The sequence below is a fragment of the Prinia subflava genome, chromosome 5 (assembly GCF_021018805.1).
Source record: "Prinia subflava isolate CZ2003 ecotype Zambia chromosome 5, Cam_Psub_1.2, whole genome shotgun sequence".
Lineage (NCBI taxonomy): Eukaryota > Metazoa > Chordata > Aves > Passeriformes > Cisticolidae > Prinia > Prinia subflava.
The window spans coordinates 29,314,132-29,332,799 of record NC_086251.1 but is presented as its reverse complement, the minus strand read 5'-3'; the positions used below and the strand labels follow the sequence as shown (position 1 = coordinate 29,332,799).

Here is an 18,668-nt window from a genome sequence, read left to right as displayed (position 1 = left end):
TACAAAAAAAGCATATGACTGCTCCTAGGGCCAAGTGAAGTATGAGCCAGCTGGTAAAAGGAGTTTCCCCAGGAACAGAAAACCAAGGTGTTACATCACAACAAATGCACATGAGCAGTGAGCGTTACTGCAGAGCTGTGGTGAAAACACAAGTAAAATGCAGCCATTGAGAACCTGTCCCAAATGTTTGTCTAACTCTCCTGTTCTGGACAAGGATATGGTGCTCAAGAGCCACCAGGATGTATACAATTCAGCGTTTTCCTTCATGCCAAAACTCTTGCTTTGCTGCAATGTTTGGAGTTACCTAGATGCCAAGAAGAAAGAAGATAAACATGGGGAAGAATGCTGGATTTCTCTTCACTCCAAGCCATGCTCAACAGCAGTGCTGCCTGAAAAAGAACAGATGCCCTCCCAGCTTGCTGAAGAATTCACTGGCAGTAAGTTGTGGAAGCAGGTAAGCTCCAGAGTGCTAGATTTTTTTTCTGGGGTGGGGGAGTAGAGATAGCAGAAAGAGCAGAGATCAGGTCCTCCTCCCCTTGTCTTGCTTCAGCAAGACTGAAATTTCCTTTCCTACCAGTTATTGGAGAAGAAAATAGGAGATTAACTCATGTCCAAGACATTCCCACTGACTGAGGAGCACTGGTTGAAGTGCTGGCCTTGCAGAAGGAAACCCAGCCCCACATTAGAGGAGAAGACCAAGGCCCCATGGTTCTTAGCAAGGAACTCTCATTCATTTCTCATTCCAACCACCATGCTCCCCAGATTACTTAGCAATTCACAGCAGAGCTCCTCTGAGCCATGGACACACACCCACCAGGGCCCTGATGGCCAGTGATTCCCCATGGAACTGTTCCCAAGGAGAGAATCACACAGATCACAGAATCAATCAGGTTGGAAAATTTCTCTGAGATCATAGAGTCTAACCTGTGACCAAACATCACCTTGTCACCCAGACCAGAGCACTGAGCTCCAGTGGCCTTTCCTTAAACACCTCCAGGGATGGTAACTACACCAGCACCTCCTTGCCTTTTCCACTATCCAACCACCATTTCTCTGAAGAATTCCCTCCTAAAAAAAGACCATAGTGCACCCTAGTGCCATCTAAACAAAACTCCGCTACATCTTTGGTGATTCACCCCCAAAATGCCAGTCAAGGATACACACTGGGACTCGGATCCATTGTCTTCAAGTTGAGTATGATGTTCCCCTGCTTTGTAATGGGAGGAAACCTCACTCATCCACTGTCTCCACCATCTCTCAAAAGTCCTTGTCTCATATTCCTGAGGTGTCCAGCTCACTCAGAGCTCTGGGATCTCAGGGCAAAGAGACACTTTAAGGCTGACAGACAGCAGCTCAACAACACCTACAGCAACTACAATCCTGTGTCAGGTAGGTGAGTTTACTCATGTGGATGGATGAACTTTCTGTGAGAGCCATCTGAGGCTGCTGAACTACAGCAGGACTGGGGGCAGCCCAATCTTGGCAGAGCATTGTCAATCCTCTCTGGACTAGGGGAATTCTTCAATCACACAGCAGACAAGGCTGATTCCCAGCTGAGTTCTACTGTAGGTCAGGAAATTCCTCTAGGTACTCACAAGTCACACCAACACCCCACCCTGCTCTCCCTCTACAGTTTTCTGCAGATCGATTAAAGCTGATGCCTCTTGTGAGAGTTAATTGAAATTACAGTATCCCATGGAAGTCCTCTACATAGTGATCAGTGTTCCTCACTTCTAGTCTAAAACCCTTTCAGATGCTGCCATGCTGTGGTTAACACCAGGGGATCTGCATTTCAACTGGTAGTACAATTGCTCCTCTTCCCAGAGCATACCAATTTGTAATAAAATCTTACAAACTATCAGCAGAAAGGTAAGACACTGCCTATTATGGACCTCAATCCCTGCAGCACACTCTGTATCGCTGGCTATTACTACACAATAAGGGGCAAAATGGCAAGTTTAAAGGTGTAAAGAAAACTTCCCCATCTTGAAAATTCCCAAGAAGCTTTAGAGAAGATGGCAAAGGTGGAGGTGAGCAGCCCTGGCCGGACTGGCCTGAACGTGGGAAGAGAAATGCAGGTGCAGTGATGCTCACATGCTGCTAACAGGTTTATTCTGCTGGCAGGGATTCCCTTCAGAAGCATTTGGGTAAGTACTGTACACCACCGAGTTCAATCTGTGCTAAGCAGATTAGTTCCTTACCGGTGAAAGGTTCTGGGCAGCAGCAGACAGTTGCTCACCATGTGATAGGAGGGGGCTGTCATTATGTTTCATAGATATTATATAATTATATGCTCCCTGGAGGGTACTTCTAATTGAATTATAGGGTGTCTCACAAGTATTCTGGGCAGTGGTTCGAGGAAGCTCTCACCGCCCAAAACAAGATAGAGATACCCTTTCATTCCATTAGATGTTCTCTTTAGGGAGCAGGCCATTACCTTATACAGCAATTCACTTTAAAAAATCATCTCCCCCCATCAAATTGGAAGACAGGTACCCTTAGCAGGAGTTTGTTGATGCTGCATACTTGTTCCTCTCCTCCACAACCTCACAGCCCTGAGAAACTCCTTTGCCTGCCACCAGGACCACCCTACACCACAAGGGAGAAATCCCTTGCCAAGGGCAGTCACCTTCCCCTCCCAGGTAACTGACGGGCTCCATTCCCAGAGGGGGACAGGAAATATGGTGCCACATGGGGTATGACACGTCAGGCAACGTGTGCAAAGGAATCTCAGCCTTTTTTCAAAAAGATCTCAAGAGGCTGTCTCCAAAGGCCTGTCCCAGGCCAGGCCATTCAGGGGCTCCAGTCAATACAGCACATGCTAGGAAGGTCCTCCCTCAGCCTGCTCATCCATTTGTCCTCCCTCAAATGCCCCAGAGCTGTGAATGATCACCCTGGTCCCTCAGAGACAGACGGAGTGACTCCAGTACAAAGCAGCTTTTTCCCCTGAGGCTGGACATGCTTCCATTGCCTGGGCACCCAAAGCCAGTGGCCTATTTCACCCTTGGATTTTGCTCTCCATTTTAGTCTGGACTCATTCAGTCTTTCCCTCATGAACCAGCCCTTTGCAGGGGAGCTGCAGCACCAGGCTTGCAAACCCAGCTGCCCTAGTGTCTCTGCACCATGGCACCTCAACTTCTCCATCTCCTGGATGGCCAAAAGCACTTCACAGGAACACAGAGGGGATCTACTACTCCCCACAGAGCTTAGAGAAGAAAAATCCCACCTGTCACTCACTGATCTTCTCCTAGCACTACAGGCAGCAGATCCTTTGCTCTTTACCCTCTCCCCTGGGCACTGTGCTCCAAGAAAGCACTCTGCACTCCTCTCCTGCTCTGCCACTGCTGTCTACAATTTACTGTCAAGCCAGGGGAGATGTCACATCTGTTATGCTGGTTTTTTGCCGCCCTATACCATACAAAGGATGGGTTAATCAGGCCTCTGACTTTTTTTTTTCTTCAATACCTCAAGGGAAAGCCAGCACCAGCTGCCCACCACAAAGTCTAATGACCTACTGAATCTGTCATCAGCTCTGACTCCCACACACCATGTCTAGCACTGCTCCACTTCTCAGGCCACAAAAAGAGCAAGAAAGACAATTATGTCAAGAATTTGCTAATCACAGAAAATTAAGACTTTCCAATAGGACAGGCATGGTTGCTACTGAGATAGTGTGCTCAGCTCCTCACGTTTTCCCAGTGCTACAGCTTCTCACACCAGCAGTAGGAAGGATCCTCCACCCTGCCACAGCTTTCAGGTACTGGTCTGCAGGACCCAGCCACTGAATCCTAGAGAGCCCAGCTACTAGGCAAGCAGTTACTGCTCATACATAGTCCACTCACGGTGCTTCTTTCTGCATTATTCAGAGTTCTGCCCACCTCTGGTGGTGTCAGCTAACAGGACACATCTGGGAAGAACTGCCAATTCACTCGTTCCCTCCTCTCAGCTCTACCACAGAATGAGAAAACTACTGTGAGCTACCACAGCCCACCACAACCCACACCAAAAGTAACCATTTCCAATGTCTCGGAAAACAGAGCGTTTGGTATCTTGCAAAGCCAATACACTGCTCCTGGCTCATCCTTCCTAAATAGCATTGTGATCTAGTTGTCTTTACTGAGGGAAACGGAGACAGCAGTATTAAACCAAAACTCTCAAGCAGATGAGGTAAAGAAGAGACCAACCCAAGAGGGAAGACAGGTAAAGCACAGATAAGTGAAGCAAAATTTCTACATTAAGTATTGATAGTTTTATCACAGTTTTTTCTTTAAAGGATAAAAGTGAAGCAGCACAGTGGTCAGGTAGGTAATTTTCTGAGGGTAGGATACATTTGGATTGCTTATCTCACGGAAAGAAAAACAGAAGCACAAAAGGTAATCCCTAACACATTCCACTTGAACAACATACTCTTACACAGAGCACTAAAGAGGTGCAGCAGGAGATAAACCATCAATGACACACTCAGCCAAACAGCCACAGCAGAGGCAGGAACAACCACTCCTGGAAACTCTTTGGAGACGTGAACAGGGGAGAGAGAAGAGGTCTCTTTCTTCTCCAGCACCTGAAAACAGCAAAGGAGATTTTCCACGATCTAACAGAAGGAGCAGTAGAAGAGAGCCATGTGGCTTTTGCTCACATGAAGTAGAACACCAAGTCCTGGTCTACTTTTAATACTCAGAAGGTCTCCACATGAGGATGTGGAAGGAGAGAGGCAGGACAAGCAGAAGTTGTCAGGAATGTGCCATTCAGAGGAGGTTTCGAGGCACTGCAGTCCAGCTCTGGGGCTGCACCATGCTCCACATGAAGCTACTCAGGCTTTGTGGCACCTCAGCATATGTCTCCATTGGCCTCCTAAGGACAGTTCCTGCAAACCCCGGCAGGAAGAACTGGTCTTATCTGATATTCAGACTTCCACCTTGCTGCTCTTCCAGCGCAATCCACCCAAGGAATCCAACCCAGGAAGCAGCCAGTGCCTGCTCAACACCAGGACTGGCTTCAGCTGAAATGCTCACAGCAATACATGCTGGCACCCAGCACCCCGGCAGAGACTTGAGGGGCCTCATCTGTCAACAGCCCATCTGCTAAGACAGCTGTAAATATGTACAAGTCGACATTCCTCCCAGCTTTATCTGCTGTTTTCACTGAAACTAAATGGAGGATGAACTTGGTCCCTGGTGCTTCAATCAGCTAGCACAGCAAATTCTTTTATCACCTTTTTCCCTGACATGAGGTAAAACAAAAAAAAAAAAACCCAAATCACACTGCTAGCAACAGGTGAATCAGCCCTTATTTGAAAGAGCTGCCATCTTGCACCAGCATGAGCTTCTTCTCTTAAATCACATCAAAAACATGCTGAAGGACCTCTGGGTGGGGATACTTTAGACTCTGTTGTTGTCTTCATCTAATTTACAAATGATAAGCCCATACTTAATACAAACTTTATGGGCACTTTGATTTGTCAGAAGTCACACTTTATAATGATGCTGTAAGTAGCATTCCCACTGCTGGCTTTCAAAAAAAAATCCCCAATGGGATGATACATGGTCCATCAAGCTTGCCACCAGCATCTCATCCCCTGAAGCTGCATCATTCAAACTGTGCTTTGACCTCCTTCTTTACATATGGGAAACAAATACAACCTGTGCCTCTAACCCTGTGTGTAAAGGGCATGACCTCTAAGTTACTCATTTTGCAAAGGTGCTCCACTCTGTAAGGCATGAGTCAGTATGAGTTAAGCAGGCAAAACCACAGTATACTTGTTTTCTTTTGGATCAGTACTGGTCTTTTGTTTGTTTTTAAACCCAACACCTGGTTGTGTCATTTGTCAGAGTGAATTTCCCTGTGTTTGCCATAAACTAGGAATATCACTGCCCTCTCCTATACATCCCAGAATGTCCCATTTGAAGGGCCTTCTACCTGAGGAATCCATAAGCTTCCCAAGAACTGCTGAAGAGCTCATCTCTGCCATGTGCCTCATTTTTGAGCTGGGATCCCAGGCCTCCTCTATTTAATGCTGTCACATAATGCCTCCTTTGATGGGCAGTAAGTCACAGTCCCTGAGACAGGATGTTGTTTGTCCTTCATGGACAGAGGGCAAGTATATCCCCCCGACACCTGCCAACAGGACTATGTGGGAAGGTAAAGGTCAGCTCAGGGCTTATCTTCTTCCCAGTGTGGTGTCAGGGTCTCACATTTCTGCAGGCTGGTTTTACAGACACTCCAGAAACAGTCCCCTGACACCTTATACTAATCCCCTGCAGGTCACATCACCTAAACCTCACAGTGGGATGGACTGTAGCAGAAATTAAAGCATCTGTGCATATATGTAAAGGAATTCAGTTAAATTAGATACTGCTGAGATATTGCTAAGAAAAACTGACAGGAGAATTTCACAGCAAAAAAAAAAAATACAACAGCCTTTCACCACTGCCAAAATAGTGGGGGCAAGTTTGCTCAGCTGGAGGGCAGCTGCTACTGTTTTCCCTTAATGCGAATTAAAACAGGGATCAAGAACTTTTAATTTAAGTGTAGAAGCATGAAAAGAAAGCCAGAAGGTGCTTACCCACAATAGAGACAAACTAGAGAAAAGTTTGGAGGATTCAATCCCAACAGGCTCTAATGGGAAGGAAGCAATTTCCTCCTGAGAGAAGGAAAGCATCAACCTCACACAACAAATTCTCATTGCCTGGAGTCCCACTAATAAGTCTTAATTTTTTGAAGGCTGTCTTCTCAGAGCCTAGAGCCTTAGGGTCTGTGTATGGTGTATGAGAGCTATTGAACAAGACTTCAGACTAAAGTACCAAAATAATTTTGTCATTACCTTGGTCATTAATTGGAGTCATCACAGCTGATATAAATAAAGCAAAGTCTGCTGATGCAGCCAATGTCCATGTCACGTAGCCAAATTTTAGTTTAGGAAAATGAACATCCAAAACTGCAGCTCCTGTTGTCAGCTTGGGGGAATAGTGAGATATTCCAGTTACTGCCTACACCTTTCCCATCTCAACATGCAGTGCCTGGAGAGAGGTCAGTGAATCTGCAAAAATTCAATGTGGTCCTGAGTAATGGGAAACTATAAGCTTGATGTACACAGACCTTCTCTGGACAGAGCATAGGTCAGCAATTCAGGGAGATCAGTTTTTATTCATGTCCTTGCCTTTGATCTGCTGGGAAATCCAGAAGGAAGAGAAGTCACTTTCTCTGTATTTTTTCCACATCTGCAAAAGTGGAATACTGTCTCTCAATCTCCTTTGAAAAGTGCTATGAAATCTACTGATGAAACACCAAGCAAAAGAGATAAGTATCAATATTAGAATTCCCCTCAAAATGACACAACCATGACTGTGTAGGTGATCAAATTTAAAAATTAAGTTGACAGTTTCCTCAGGTGCTGCACAGCAAAAAGGAAAGCCAATTAGTGATGCTAAGTCTCAGCGTGACATCCTTCAACCAGAAAAGTGCCACTCTCTTTTCTCCACTATCACCAGAACTGCTGGAAGAAGCCAACAGCCATCATGGCAGATGAACGAGCAAGGGGCTAGAGCCCAGGGTCTCTGTGTCCCAGCATTGGAGGGGAAAAGGAGGGGCAAGGGATACTGACCTTCCTACCAAACAAGGGGGCCACAACACTCAGGATAGAGGCCAGCAGCACCAGCATGTGCTGTCTGCCCTGGGGAAACTGGTAACCAGCAGCCTTGGGGCACAGCACCAACGTGACCTTGATCCAGACAGGACCATCTGTAGGCACCCCATGCACCCAAAGACATGCATTTCATGAGCCCCCTGCCAGAAGGTGTCTGAAGCCCCCATCAGGAGGATGATTCTTCACTGCAGAGTGCCACGGCAGCCCTTTAGAAGAGCAGTGTTACCAAACTAAGCACATACTGGGAGACAGCCCACGGCTCACAGTGACTCCATGCACAGCCATGCACACAGCAGCCTGTGGGATCCTCTGGGGAGAAGCAGACAAGGAGAGGCAATATGCAACTTGCACAACATTCTGGCAAATCTTGAAGGGAAGGAACAGTATCTCACTGCCTATAGAGGCAGGCTTAATATGCTTGCCTCCAGCAGTCTCTGTACAAAAGGAGTAGACAGCCCTTCTGATATTAAGTGCTCTACACACATAGATAAGGGTCTTTAGGTTTCCATGTGCTACCAAAGTTTAGCCGCGCTGACTTTGCACAGAGGCTTTGCAGCCCATTGAATGAATACCAGTTCAACACCACAGCATCTCTCAACAGCCAGTGCCTTCCTGAGCCACAGGCAACCCTCTGTGGAGGCTCAGGGCAAATGGCTGTAATTCTAGTAATCTGCAGGTCCTGCAAGTAACTTAGCAAGCAACAAAGGCACCTACCAAAGTAGATCTCTTGGCCTATGCCCTAACTCAGTACAGCTGCTGCAAGTGGCAGGGCCACAGCAGAACTTCATTGTCTAGCTGGAATGTTAACTAGCTATTGGTAACTTGTGTATCTTTCCAAACGTTCTAAAACAGACACAGACAAATTTCCATATGAATTTGAACAGTTTTAAACAGAAGAAACAATTTAAACACAGAAAATTTAAATTAAATTTAATGACTTGGTAGGAGTTCTCTTTCTAATGTAAAAAGAAAATCCTTTAAAACTCCATTCATTTTTTGCTTCTGGCTCTTAATGATTTCTTTATTGCTTAGACATGATAAAGCAGCAAGGTCAATCATTCTTCCACATTTTCATACCTTCAAAAACCTAACATTTATTTCCATAAAAAAATCATTTAAAAGAAAAGTTTTCAGTCATCTTGCCAAAAAAAAAAAAAAAAAGGCATGCTTTTGATTTGATTGATCCTTTAAGTCAACAAGAGAGCTAGGATTCCACTTCAGCTGCTTAGGTTATATCTGGCTCTCACTGGGGCAGGAGTTCAGAAATAACAAATGTATTGAAAATAATCAAATATTTGATACTTGATCAATTCCCTCCTCAACAGATGACAGCATTCAAGATTATATGGCTTGATTCACAGCTATCCAGCACACCCATACATAACATGCACACACACTTTGCATAGGACCATATTTCAGTAATAATGGCATTGTTTCAACCCCCCTCATCTCAGCCTGCTTTCTCTTGTGCTCCCACCCAAAAGTGAGTAAGGAAACTTTGACTGTGTTAGTCTAGAAAGAATCACAGAGGCAATAAGCAAGACCCGCTGGCAGGATCCATTTCCCTCTTGTTCTGTAAAGCTCACATCAACTCAGCTTTTTTGGTCCCATATATTTTAGGGAAAGCCTCTCAAAAACAACCCTTGGGATAGGGCAGGTGGCAGTGGCTGTCCTGTAGTTTGATCTCAGGGATGCTGTGTAATCCAGTGTCCCTCAGATTAATTTAGCCATTGCTACATTTCAGGAGGCCAACCTACAAACTGCTTACAGATTGCCTGCTGCTGCACAATGCAAGAGCAAATTTTTTAGTTCATGTGATGGAGAACAAGTTGAGAGCATGAAAGGAAGCTTTGCTCTCCTTCAGTTTACACAGATCAGTGCTTCTCAGTGGCTGCAGTTCTGAAGATCCTTAGCATACATGCATAGCCACAGCAAAGCTCAGCACTGTCTTGCATGTTTGCAAGATGCTGTTAAATAATTCCTCTCCTCTATGAGGCAAAAAATCTTATCAAAGTGAGAGACTCTGTGAGAAGACTGAGAAGGCTAAGGCAGTGAGGTGGGCATGCTGGTGTAGGAGTTTTACACCAGTATGGAAACTAGTGCTGAAATTCCAATTTTCCTAGGCAAGGATCTAAACAGTAGGCTGAAATGGGGAGCACAGTTATTTCTCACTGCTTTCTAACTCCCTTTGTATTGCCTCCTGACCATCTTGGTCTATTTGCTGTCCTCTCTATTCTGTACTGGGCTTGGTGGACTCTTGGTTCCTGCTTCAGTGTGCAGGGGATGTCAGTACCTCATGGTGGATCTCCCTCAGTGGCAAGGCATCTAAGAGGCAGAGACTCAAATATTGAGCCAATGCTCTGGCTATTTGGTGACCCAGTGTCTTCAGACAGCCTTGTACCAAGCAATTCTGTGACTCACACACTGCCCTCTGGGTCAGCAAAACTGTACCAGACACCCTATCCACCATATTACCAAACTGGGCTGAGCAAACTGTTTGTTGGAATAGCAGCGTTATGGGTCTGAAGTCCAAATTCAGATCTAAGTCACTTCAAATTTGTTTACAGCCTAAATATTTACCCAAAAATATTCTTCTGCATTCAGATTTAGAAAGCAGAGAAGGAAGAAAATATTAAACCCACCTACTACTGCTTCCAGGTTTCTACAGCTGCTACAACCTATACCTCAGAGAGGAGCTAGCAAAATGGAGCAACTACCTATATTCACTGAATTTAAAGGCCAAAGACTGATTACTGAAAATTATCTCCACATTTCCAGACTAAAATTCCATTCCTGTAATTCCTGTAGGTGTGAATAAAGGGGTAAATAGGGAGTGAATAAAGATATGTGCTGGCTGATATTATCTCCCTCCTTGTTAGGCTTATTAGTTTGATTAAATGCCATGTTGAGCCACTACACCAATTCTAGCTTCAAAAGGAATTAAAATCTGCTAGCTACATGATCTCCATGGCCACTGTGGCTAGTGGGCTTTGTTCCCAGCAGGCTTCTGATGCAAAAGTGAAAGTGTCTTAATGCATCAGGTGTGGTCACTATTTGAAATACACTACAAATGTCTTGTCTATGATCTAGGCCATTACTGGGTCAAAGACTACAGCGTTAAGCACCCTACACATACTTGTTTCCTGGACTGCCATTTTTTAATTAGAGTCTATGCCACAAGGATGCACCTGATCCTGCTGAAAGTGATCTGGTTTAACCCAAGTGAAGCAACCATATAGGTATGCTCTGACCTTTTGTCGCACTTTTCAAAGACAAAAAGAGTCTTCTATTAGCCAGCACATGAGAGAAAGGGAGTATAGGTCAGAGTACTCTCTGGTACCCCAAAGCTGCTGGCCTTTCACTGATGGGTCTTTTTCAAGGAAGGTCTTTTGGCTTCAAGACCTGGTTGAATCAAAGTAGTATCCATCATATTTTAGGTAGCCTGCTCACAGGAGACTGTAACCACATCTTCTTCACTTTCTCCACAGAAATCAGCTTGTGGCTTACTTAAGGAGACTGACCTGCATGGCCCAAGTTCCCAAAAAGGCCAGATTAGGACAGCTGATCCCCTTCCAGCTCTGACAGTGACTGAAGCCAGCCAACAGGAGCTTCTCTTCCTTTAATAGGAAGAGCACACACTTATAATCAAGCATCAAGACTGTGGATATTAGCTGGATTAAATGGTTTAGTGGGCTAAGACAGAAGGTCCTATCAAATTAGGACATCCGTACTTCATAGAATTTAATATATTAACATCCTTCTGGGCACAGTATTGGGAGGCTTGGTACAAATATTTTCTTTCTCTGATGTCAGATGTAAGCCTGCACAATTCTTCCTCTGATAGGTCAAGTGATTAGATTTTAGCAAAAGGAACTAGGCACTTAGTACTTGGGAGTTTTAGCACCAGGCTCACACCTCTGTCCTTCTCCCTACTCAGCTAAGCAATTTTTTTCATTCTTCACTAACGTTAACAACAGGTACTTAGAGCAATTAGACATTATCGCCTCTCTGGTCTTTATTACTTTCTAGCTTAGCATCAGCTACTTAGTATGCAATAAAAAAATGTTGAATTAATGGGATGGATGCTGCTTCCCTTTATTCTGCATGAAAACACTGGGTCATGGAGCCACATGGGCAGGCTGTGATCTGCAATGCTTTAGACCATTATTGCCATTTGCCACAGTATTTTATAAGGGGAAAAACCACAGGTAGCAAATGAACAGACATATAGAGATCATAGAGAAGGTGATGTAGGGAATATGGGTAGACCATAGAGTCATAAAGGCTGCAAGGATTTCAGGTCCAGCAGAACAGCTTTGCAGCTGTGCCTGTGCTGTGAATTAGCTGCCACACAGACCTGCCAGTTGCACAGGCAAGCCTAGGGACATAGTTATGAAGTATTGCTCTTGTGAAAAGAAAACCCCAGGACTACTGAGCAGCTCTTGCATGCCTGGGAATAATTGTTATGAACCTTTAATCTAGGGATTGCAACAAAGTCCTGTCCTCCCTATGTTTAGTGTTCAAAAAGAGGCTTTCCCATATTTGCCCAGCCAAGTAAAACCTCATCTTTTTCCTTCTCTCTCCACCTTAACTCTCCATTAACCCTTAGCTTTAGTACAGGACTTCAGAGAATGATATATTTTCTTCCTATCCCCTGGCCCCCACTATTTCTAAGCCTCAATGTGTCATTCCCAAGAGGGAAGGGACAAGAGCTTTGAGCTCTTAAATCCTGCTGTCGGCTCTTGCCTGAAAGTGGTAAGTAGGGAAACTGATGGAAAGCTGAAGAAAGGAGCCTGTCCCTTGTCAGCATTCACCTGTAATGGACTCAAAATGTGGGGTTAAATACCATAACTAGACCCGAGAACAGAAATGAATGGGTTACTTACACAGTTTCATCATTCTTGAACTCCAACTCCCCGTAAGTGTCTTCAAAGTCTTCTCCACCTCCTTTCGCTGTCCCTTCTACTGTCCTAAATGGCACTATGACTGTACCCCGTGCACCTGATGTCCTTAGGACTTTGACTTCCATCACACCAATGCTCTCACTGACATGTATAATGTCACACTCAAACGTGAAGATGCCAGCATGGTCATCATCCAGGATAGTCACTGTGGCCACACAAGGAGAAGCCAATATGGCCTTTGGGTATGGGGAGTTAATGAGCTCTGGAGGTTCCTCACTCTCCACCACACGGAGGTTACTGAGCCGCACAAAGAAATGCTCATCTTCCTCAAATATGTCATCGTCAATAATTCCCACTGAGAACTCCTTCTGGGTCTCCCCAGATTTCAAGACAACAGTCCCCTCTGTGAACTCATAGTCAGCACCAGCATTGGCAGAGCCATCCTCTGTTTTATAGTCCACATAGATGGTCTTGGACATGTCCCCTCCTTTCCGCACCACTGTCAGGAGAACAGCACCACAGTTCTCAAGACACTGGTAGGAGCATGGGTCAAAATAAATTTTGGAGATGAATTCTTCAGGTTCCTCTGGCCGTACCTCATGCAAGCTAGTGGTTCTCTTGGCTTGTTCAGCTGCGTGCTTCTTCAGAATATTACCAGCTCCTGTCATCATTCTGGTTGCTTGAATGCGATAAAAGGCTCTGCTCTTCTGCTGATGAGACAAGGCGTAGTAGTTGGCCATCTCCACCAGCTGGTCCAAGTCCTTTTCTGGGTGCTTCTGCTTCAGGTCCTTTAGGATCCGGATCATCTCTTTCCGAGATTCATCTACCTCCTTCCCCTCCAGAGTCACTAAGTTTCCATCTAGAAAGTGAGAGTTCATCATCTTGCCATCCATCTCAATTCCCTTAGGGTGATCACCTTCTGATTCTATGATAATGCCCCTGTGCTTATCAGTACGGTACTTTTTGTGCATATACTTATAGAAAAGCAGACGTCTATCTGCTATCCAAGCCAGAACGACACAAAGTGGAAAGAAGAAAAGCGTGAGCAGGCCTTCCCAAACCTGAACCACACCTGGAGAGAAGACAGCAAGGATCATGTACAACCAGATGTAAGCAAAGATGCTCCATGCAGCTGTGACAAAGAAAACCCTCAGGTGTTTTATCTTCCTGGTTTCCCCGTCAGGGATCACATAGACACAGATGGCAATGATGATAAACATATTGAAAGCAGCGCTGCCAACAATTGTAGATGGCCCCAGGTCTCCAGCTATGAATCCATGCCCGCACACTTCTATCAGAGACAAGAGGATCTCAGGAGCTGAGGAGCCCAGAGCCATGAGGGTCAAGTTGGAAACAGTTTCATTCCAAATCCGAATGGTGGTCGTTGTAGTCTCTCCATTGGGTTTCTTAATTGTTATTTCTTTCTCCTGTGACGTAATGACCTCTATAGATGCCATGAAACGATCTGCAATGATGGAGACTCCAAGGAACATGTAGATCAGCGCTACAAAGTATACGATAACGCGGGCAATTTTGTCCCCAAGAGATGGGTTTTCTGGGTACCATATTGGCAGGATAACACCCTCCTTGCAGTCATAAGATCCTGAACACGAGCTGTTTTGTACTGTACTGGTTGAGTCTCCCGTCAGGCCAGCATTCACCTGCAAACCATGCAAAAACAGCACAAAAGTAACCAGCCCAAAATGGAGGAAGGCCGAGGTGACAGGCTGCAAGCTTAACCACGCCATACACAAGATGCAACTTCCACTGTGTAGATCCAAAAAGGCCGAGAACCTGAAACAAACAAAACAGAGAGGGGGGAGGGAAGCATGAGAGAGAAGGAAGATGCAGCATTTACCCAAATGCACTTCATTGCGTCACCACTGGAGTACTGGTACAGATGTATGGGTTGTCTCTCTGCCACTCTGAAGAAGGTATTTAGCAGGGACTCTAACAAACTGCAGCATTTACATGCCCTGCAGATGAAGATCAAGTGCTAGAAAAGTACTTCAGAGGAAAAGTGTGTGTGTATGTGTATATATATATGTATATAATAGCTCATTCCTGACCAACACCATTTGCAGTAGGAGAACTGAGTGCTCAGCTGCCACTCACCTACTGATGCCATGGCGATCCCCAGAACACAGCACTTCAATTCAGCAAACCTAAGGACTCCCTTGCCTCAGAACCCAGAGAATAAAACAAGTCAAGCAGTCTCTAGCAGCACAAAAAGTACCAGTTAAGGCCAGTGAGCCATCTCCAAATTAAGTCCATTTGTAGGACATAATTCAGTTATAAATCAAGGAGTACCTTAGTGGCCAAATCATCCCCACAAAGAGCCCCTCCCAACAGGCTGCAGGGTCTGCAGAAGGGTCCTAGGGCTCCCCCAAGATTTTGATGCGCGGGGTGTCCATGTTAGAAGGTAAAGATATCAACTCAGAAAAAGGGCAGAAGACTCATGCTTGGCAAAGTGCCAAAGGCCATTTATCACTACCCTCTCCTTTGCCATCTGGACAGTCACATTTTACATCAATAATCGTGCTTTTAAATGGTCCCAGAAACCTACAAAAATACCACATTTAGAAAAAGTTGTGCTTGTAAAACTCAGAAGACAGAGTAAAATGCATGCGCTCACAAACATTCCCTCTGCATCCCTAAAAAATTGATATATTTTCAAATATCTAAAATGAAAGTAATCTCCAACCTAAAATACCATACAAAAACAATAGAGCTGATCAAAGTAGCACACAGATTTAGCATATCACTGCCCAATAATACCTTCTATTACTTACAGACGATATTGCTGTAGGGCTTGCACCACTTAAAATTGGATTCTGAACCCTTCACATTATCATGGATCACACTATTCTCCTTCCTTCATAACGGGCCTCTGGAAGAATTTGATCTCAGGCTTAACTGACAAATCACATTTGTGAGTCCAGACACAAGCAAGTATCTCACAGGAAACATCAAACTTAATAGTGGCATTATCTACAGCACTTGGAAGGTTCAAAAGCCTTAACTCCCACTAACTTTCATTGAGGTTTTCATTGCCAAATGAGCAGGCCTGGGATTCATTTCCCCTACTGTAACTACCCAAATCTTGGGCACCAAGTCAAACCAAGTCTCTCAGGTTCCCTTTGTAGTCAGAGGAAAGAGATGCTAATTTCCAGGGAACAATCCTTCCTGTCCCACCCCCTGCTAACACAAAAGATGTATTTAAGACCTACAATTCCAGATGGGATTATGTCTCTTCACACCTCTCTCTGCTGTCTCAAGAGAGTGCCCAGTCAGGCAGTTTAGAGCAAGACGTCTGAACCTCAGATGACAGCAGCTCAAAGAGATGAACTGTCTCCTGAACACTTGAGGAGATCCACCCACCTCTCTGAACTGTAAATATTCCAGACAACATTATTGTATTATCAGCAGTAATAAATGCATCTCAAATGGCTATTTTATCATCATGTTGTGTTGCTCGCCTATTTCCAAAAGCGGGTGCAATCTGCCCAATATCAACAAAAAACATTTTCAACTTTGAGATAAAAATCTATAAAGACAGCAAAACAGGAAGGAAAGCGTGAACACAGACTGCAAATGAACAAAACTGTTCCTGACAAAGCACAGCAGAGGGAAGAGAATTGATTATGCAGTATCAGGATCACAAATCCATATCTGACACCCTTGATATTAAAAAACAATACAGTTCTTCATGCTGTGTGGACTAATTCGGAAGAGTGAGATTCTCCCATGTTTGCCTACGTACCTTCCCACTCCAATGCCTGCTTATTCTGTCTCCCCCAGCCCTGCTCCCAGGGATGAGGGACCTCAGCCCCAGTGAGGACTGTCAGACAGCCCCAGCCTTGAAATCTCACTAAAACACCCCACTGCATGGCCAGCTCAGGGTCACAGGGAGGACTGAACTGCTGAGCAAACACAACTCAGATTCAGCTTGATGCTCTCATTGTGTCCTCCTTCCCTCTCTGCAGAGTATTTGTTTGCCTGGATTTCTGGCTGCAGGGTGTTGGGAAGCCCCTGAGGAAGAGCCAGTGAATATGTGCAGGGTGACTATGAGCTGCAAGCCCAAGATCTCTGGGCTGCAAGGTAGATGTGTGCACACGACAGCAAAATGACACACTCCAGGTGCCTCTGACACAAGGTGCACACAGAGACCAGCTGCATGAGCACAGCAGCTCCAAAAACACCCCAGGCACATCAGATCATCCTTTTCCATACTGCAGCTGCTGGCAGGTATCCACCAACCTCTTGACACTTTCAGCTCCCAGCTCCTACTTAACAGTACCACATCCAGTAGGTGCTGTGTCTTCCAAGATCAGTCATGTAGAAATGGCTGACAGAAAGACAGGAGTAATTTCAAAAACATATACGTGACTCAAGCACCTAAATTTGGTTTCAAAAATTATTTAGGAGTCTAAGTATCACTTAAATTCAGAGCCTTGTCTAGGAATAGTGGAAAGACTAAATGCCCTCTAGAATAAATCACTGCTACCACCAACCTCCTTCTCTGTGGGAGAAACAACTTCTGTATTTAACACTGTCTACCTTCTGTAGTGCCATGATGGTTTCTATTGCTAGGCATTCCTCTACACACTCCAGGACCTTGCCAGTTCTACTTAAATTTTTAATTTGATTTTAAGGAGAGGGTAATTTTACTATTATTTATCAAACTAATAGTATGTTACCTCAAAGACAATCTGTACCAGGGTAGCCACTGTTTATGTCTTAGGCTCTCCAAACTCAGGCTATGTGTTGCAGACTACAATCTCAGACATTGGGAACATTTTTCTTCACTGATTTTCATTTGCTTTGACATCAAGTGGAGGTCACAATCATTTTTCTAAAATGAAACGATAATAACCTGATCCTGCAATTCTTTGTCACAGATAAAACTTCCCAGTGGGATCAACAGGAACTTTGCTCACAGCCATGCTGTCTAATAAGATCTTATTATATGTTCATTAACATGAAAAACAGTAACCTAACCAATCTGAAAAATACAGTGAATCATTCTTGCGGTCATCCCCTATTGAGAGCTGCTGCAAAAATGCTTTGCAACAGAATAAAAGAATTAAAATTTAAAACTGGTCTTAAGAAAACATTGAGGTAACAGTTTGACACTCAGGTAACAGAGGACAGAAGAATTAAAACTCACTGTCTAGCTCCAGGTCAGCAAGGTTGCTTACACAAGGTGCAAGTTCTCCCTCAGATATAGCTACTAAACTCAGTCCAAAAACCACTGGAGGGGAAGAAACCAGTCCTGCCCAGAGTGCGGCAGCGGCATTGATCTCAGCGGGGCTGACTATGACAGAAGCCAGCCTTCAGCATGAGACCTGCTCTGAGCACCAGGCCTCCAGGTGGGCTTGCAGCACAATCCTGAGTCACTCCTAGGCACTCAGGAGGCATCATGGTACCACCCCTCTGACACCAGTGCGACAAAACACATCCATATCTGGTGCAGAGAGGTGTCACTGCAGCACTGTCACCGCCCTGGCCCTACGGGACGTGAACAGCAGGAGGCTGCAGCAACAGCACAAAGTTAGTTGGTCCTGGGTGATCACAAGGATCACAATTTCCACTGCCTATTTGCTATCAGACATCATTTTCTCCCACAAGTCTCTGCCCTGCTACTGCTTCCAAATTGAATACACACAAATAAGGGCATTGGCAGTGAGGGGACCAGAACTGTCCCCTGTCTGGTAGGGTAACTTCAAAGCAATCATCAATGCAAAAGAGAAGAACTGGTGTGAGCATCACTGCACCAGGATGAGCAAGACTTCAACAGCAAGGCTTTGGGAAGACACATAATAGTTATTTTAGCAGAAGGAGCTCCTTCTACAAGTTGACAATGGCCACACCTTCTATAAATGCATAAATAGAACCCATAAATAAAAAGATGAGTCTTGAAATACTTCTCAAGACAGTCCAGAGGGTAGTATGGACCATGCTTGTCACCATTAATGTCCCTTCCAACACAAACCACTTTATGGTTCTATGATACAATTCTATGATATTTTATAATAGCTGAGTTTCAGACTGATGGTTTGTCTGCTGTGGATTTGTATTTGGCATAAAGCTGGCAAGGCTATACTGATCCCTTATAATAT

General features: G+C 44.8%; 1 protein-coding gene across 1 annotated transcript in view; it reads right to left on the bottom strand.

Moving 5' to 3' along the window:
- Window positions 1-14,308, bottom strand: part of SLC8A3 (solute carrier family 8 member A3) — a 92,698-nt gene extending 78,390 nt beyond the window's left edge. Inside the window, exon 1 of the mRNA XM_063398706.1 lies at window positions 12,529-14,308. Coding sequence (XP_063254776.1) covers window positions 12,529-14,294 — 1,766 coding nt within the window. The 5' untranslated portion in view covers window positions 14,295-14,308. The remainder of the gene's footprint in view (window positions 1-12,528) is intronic.
- Between the last annotated feature and the right edge of the window lie 4,360 nt (window positions 14,309-18,668).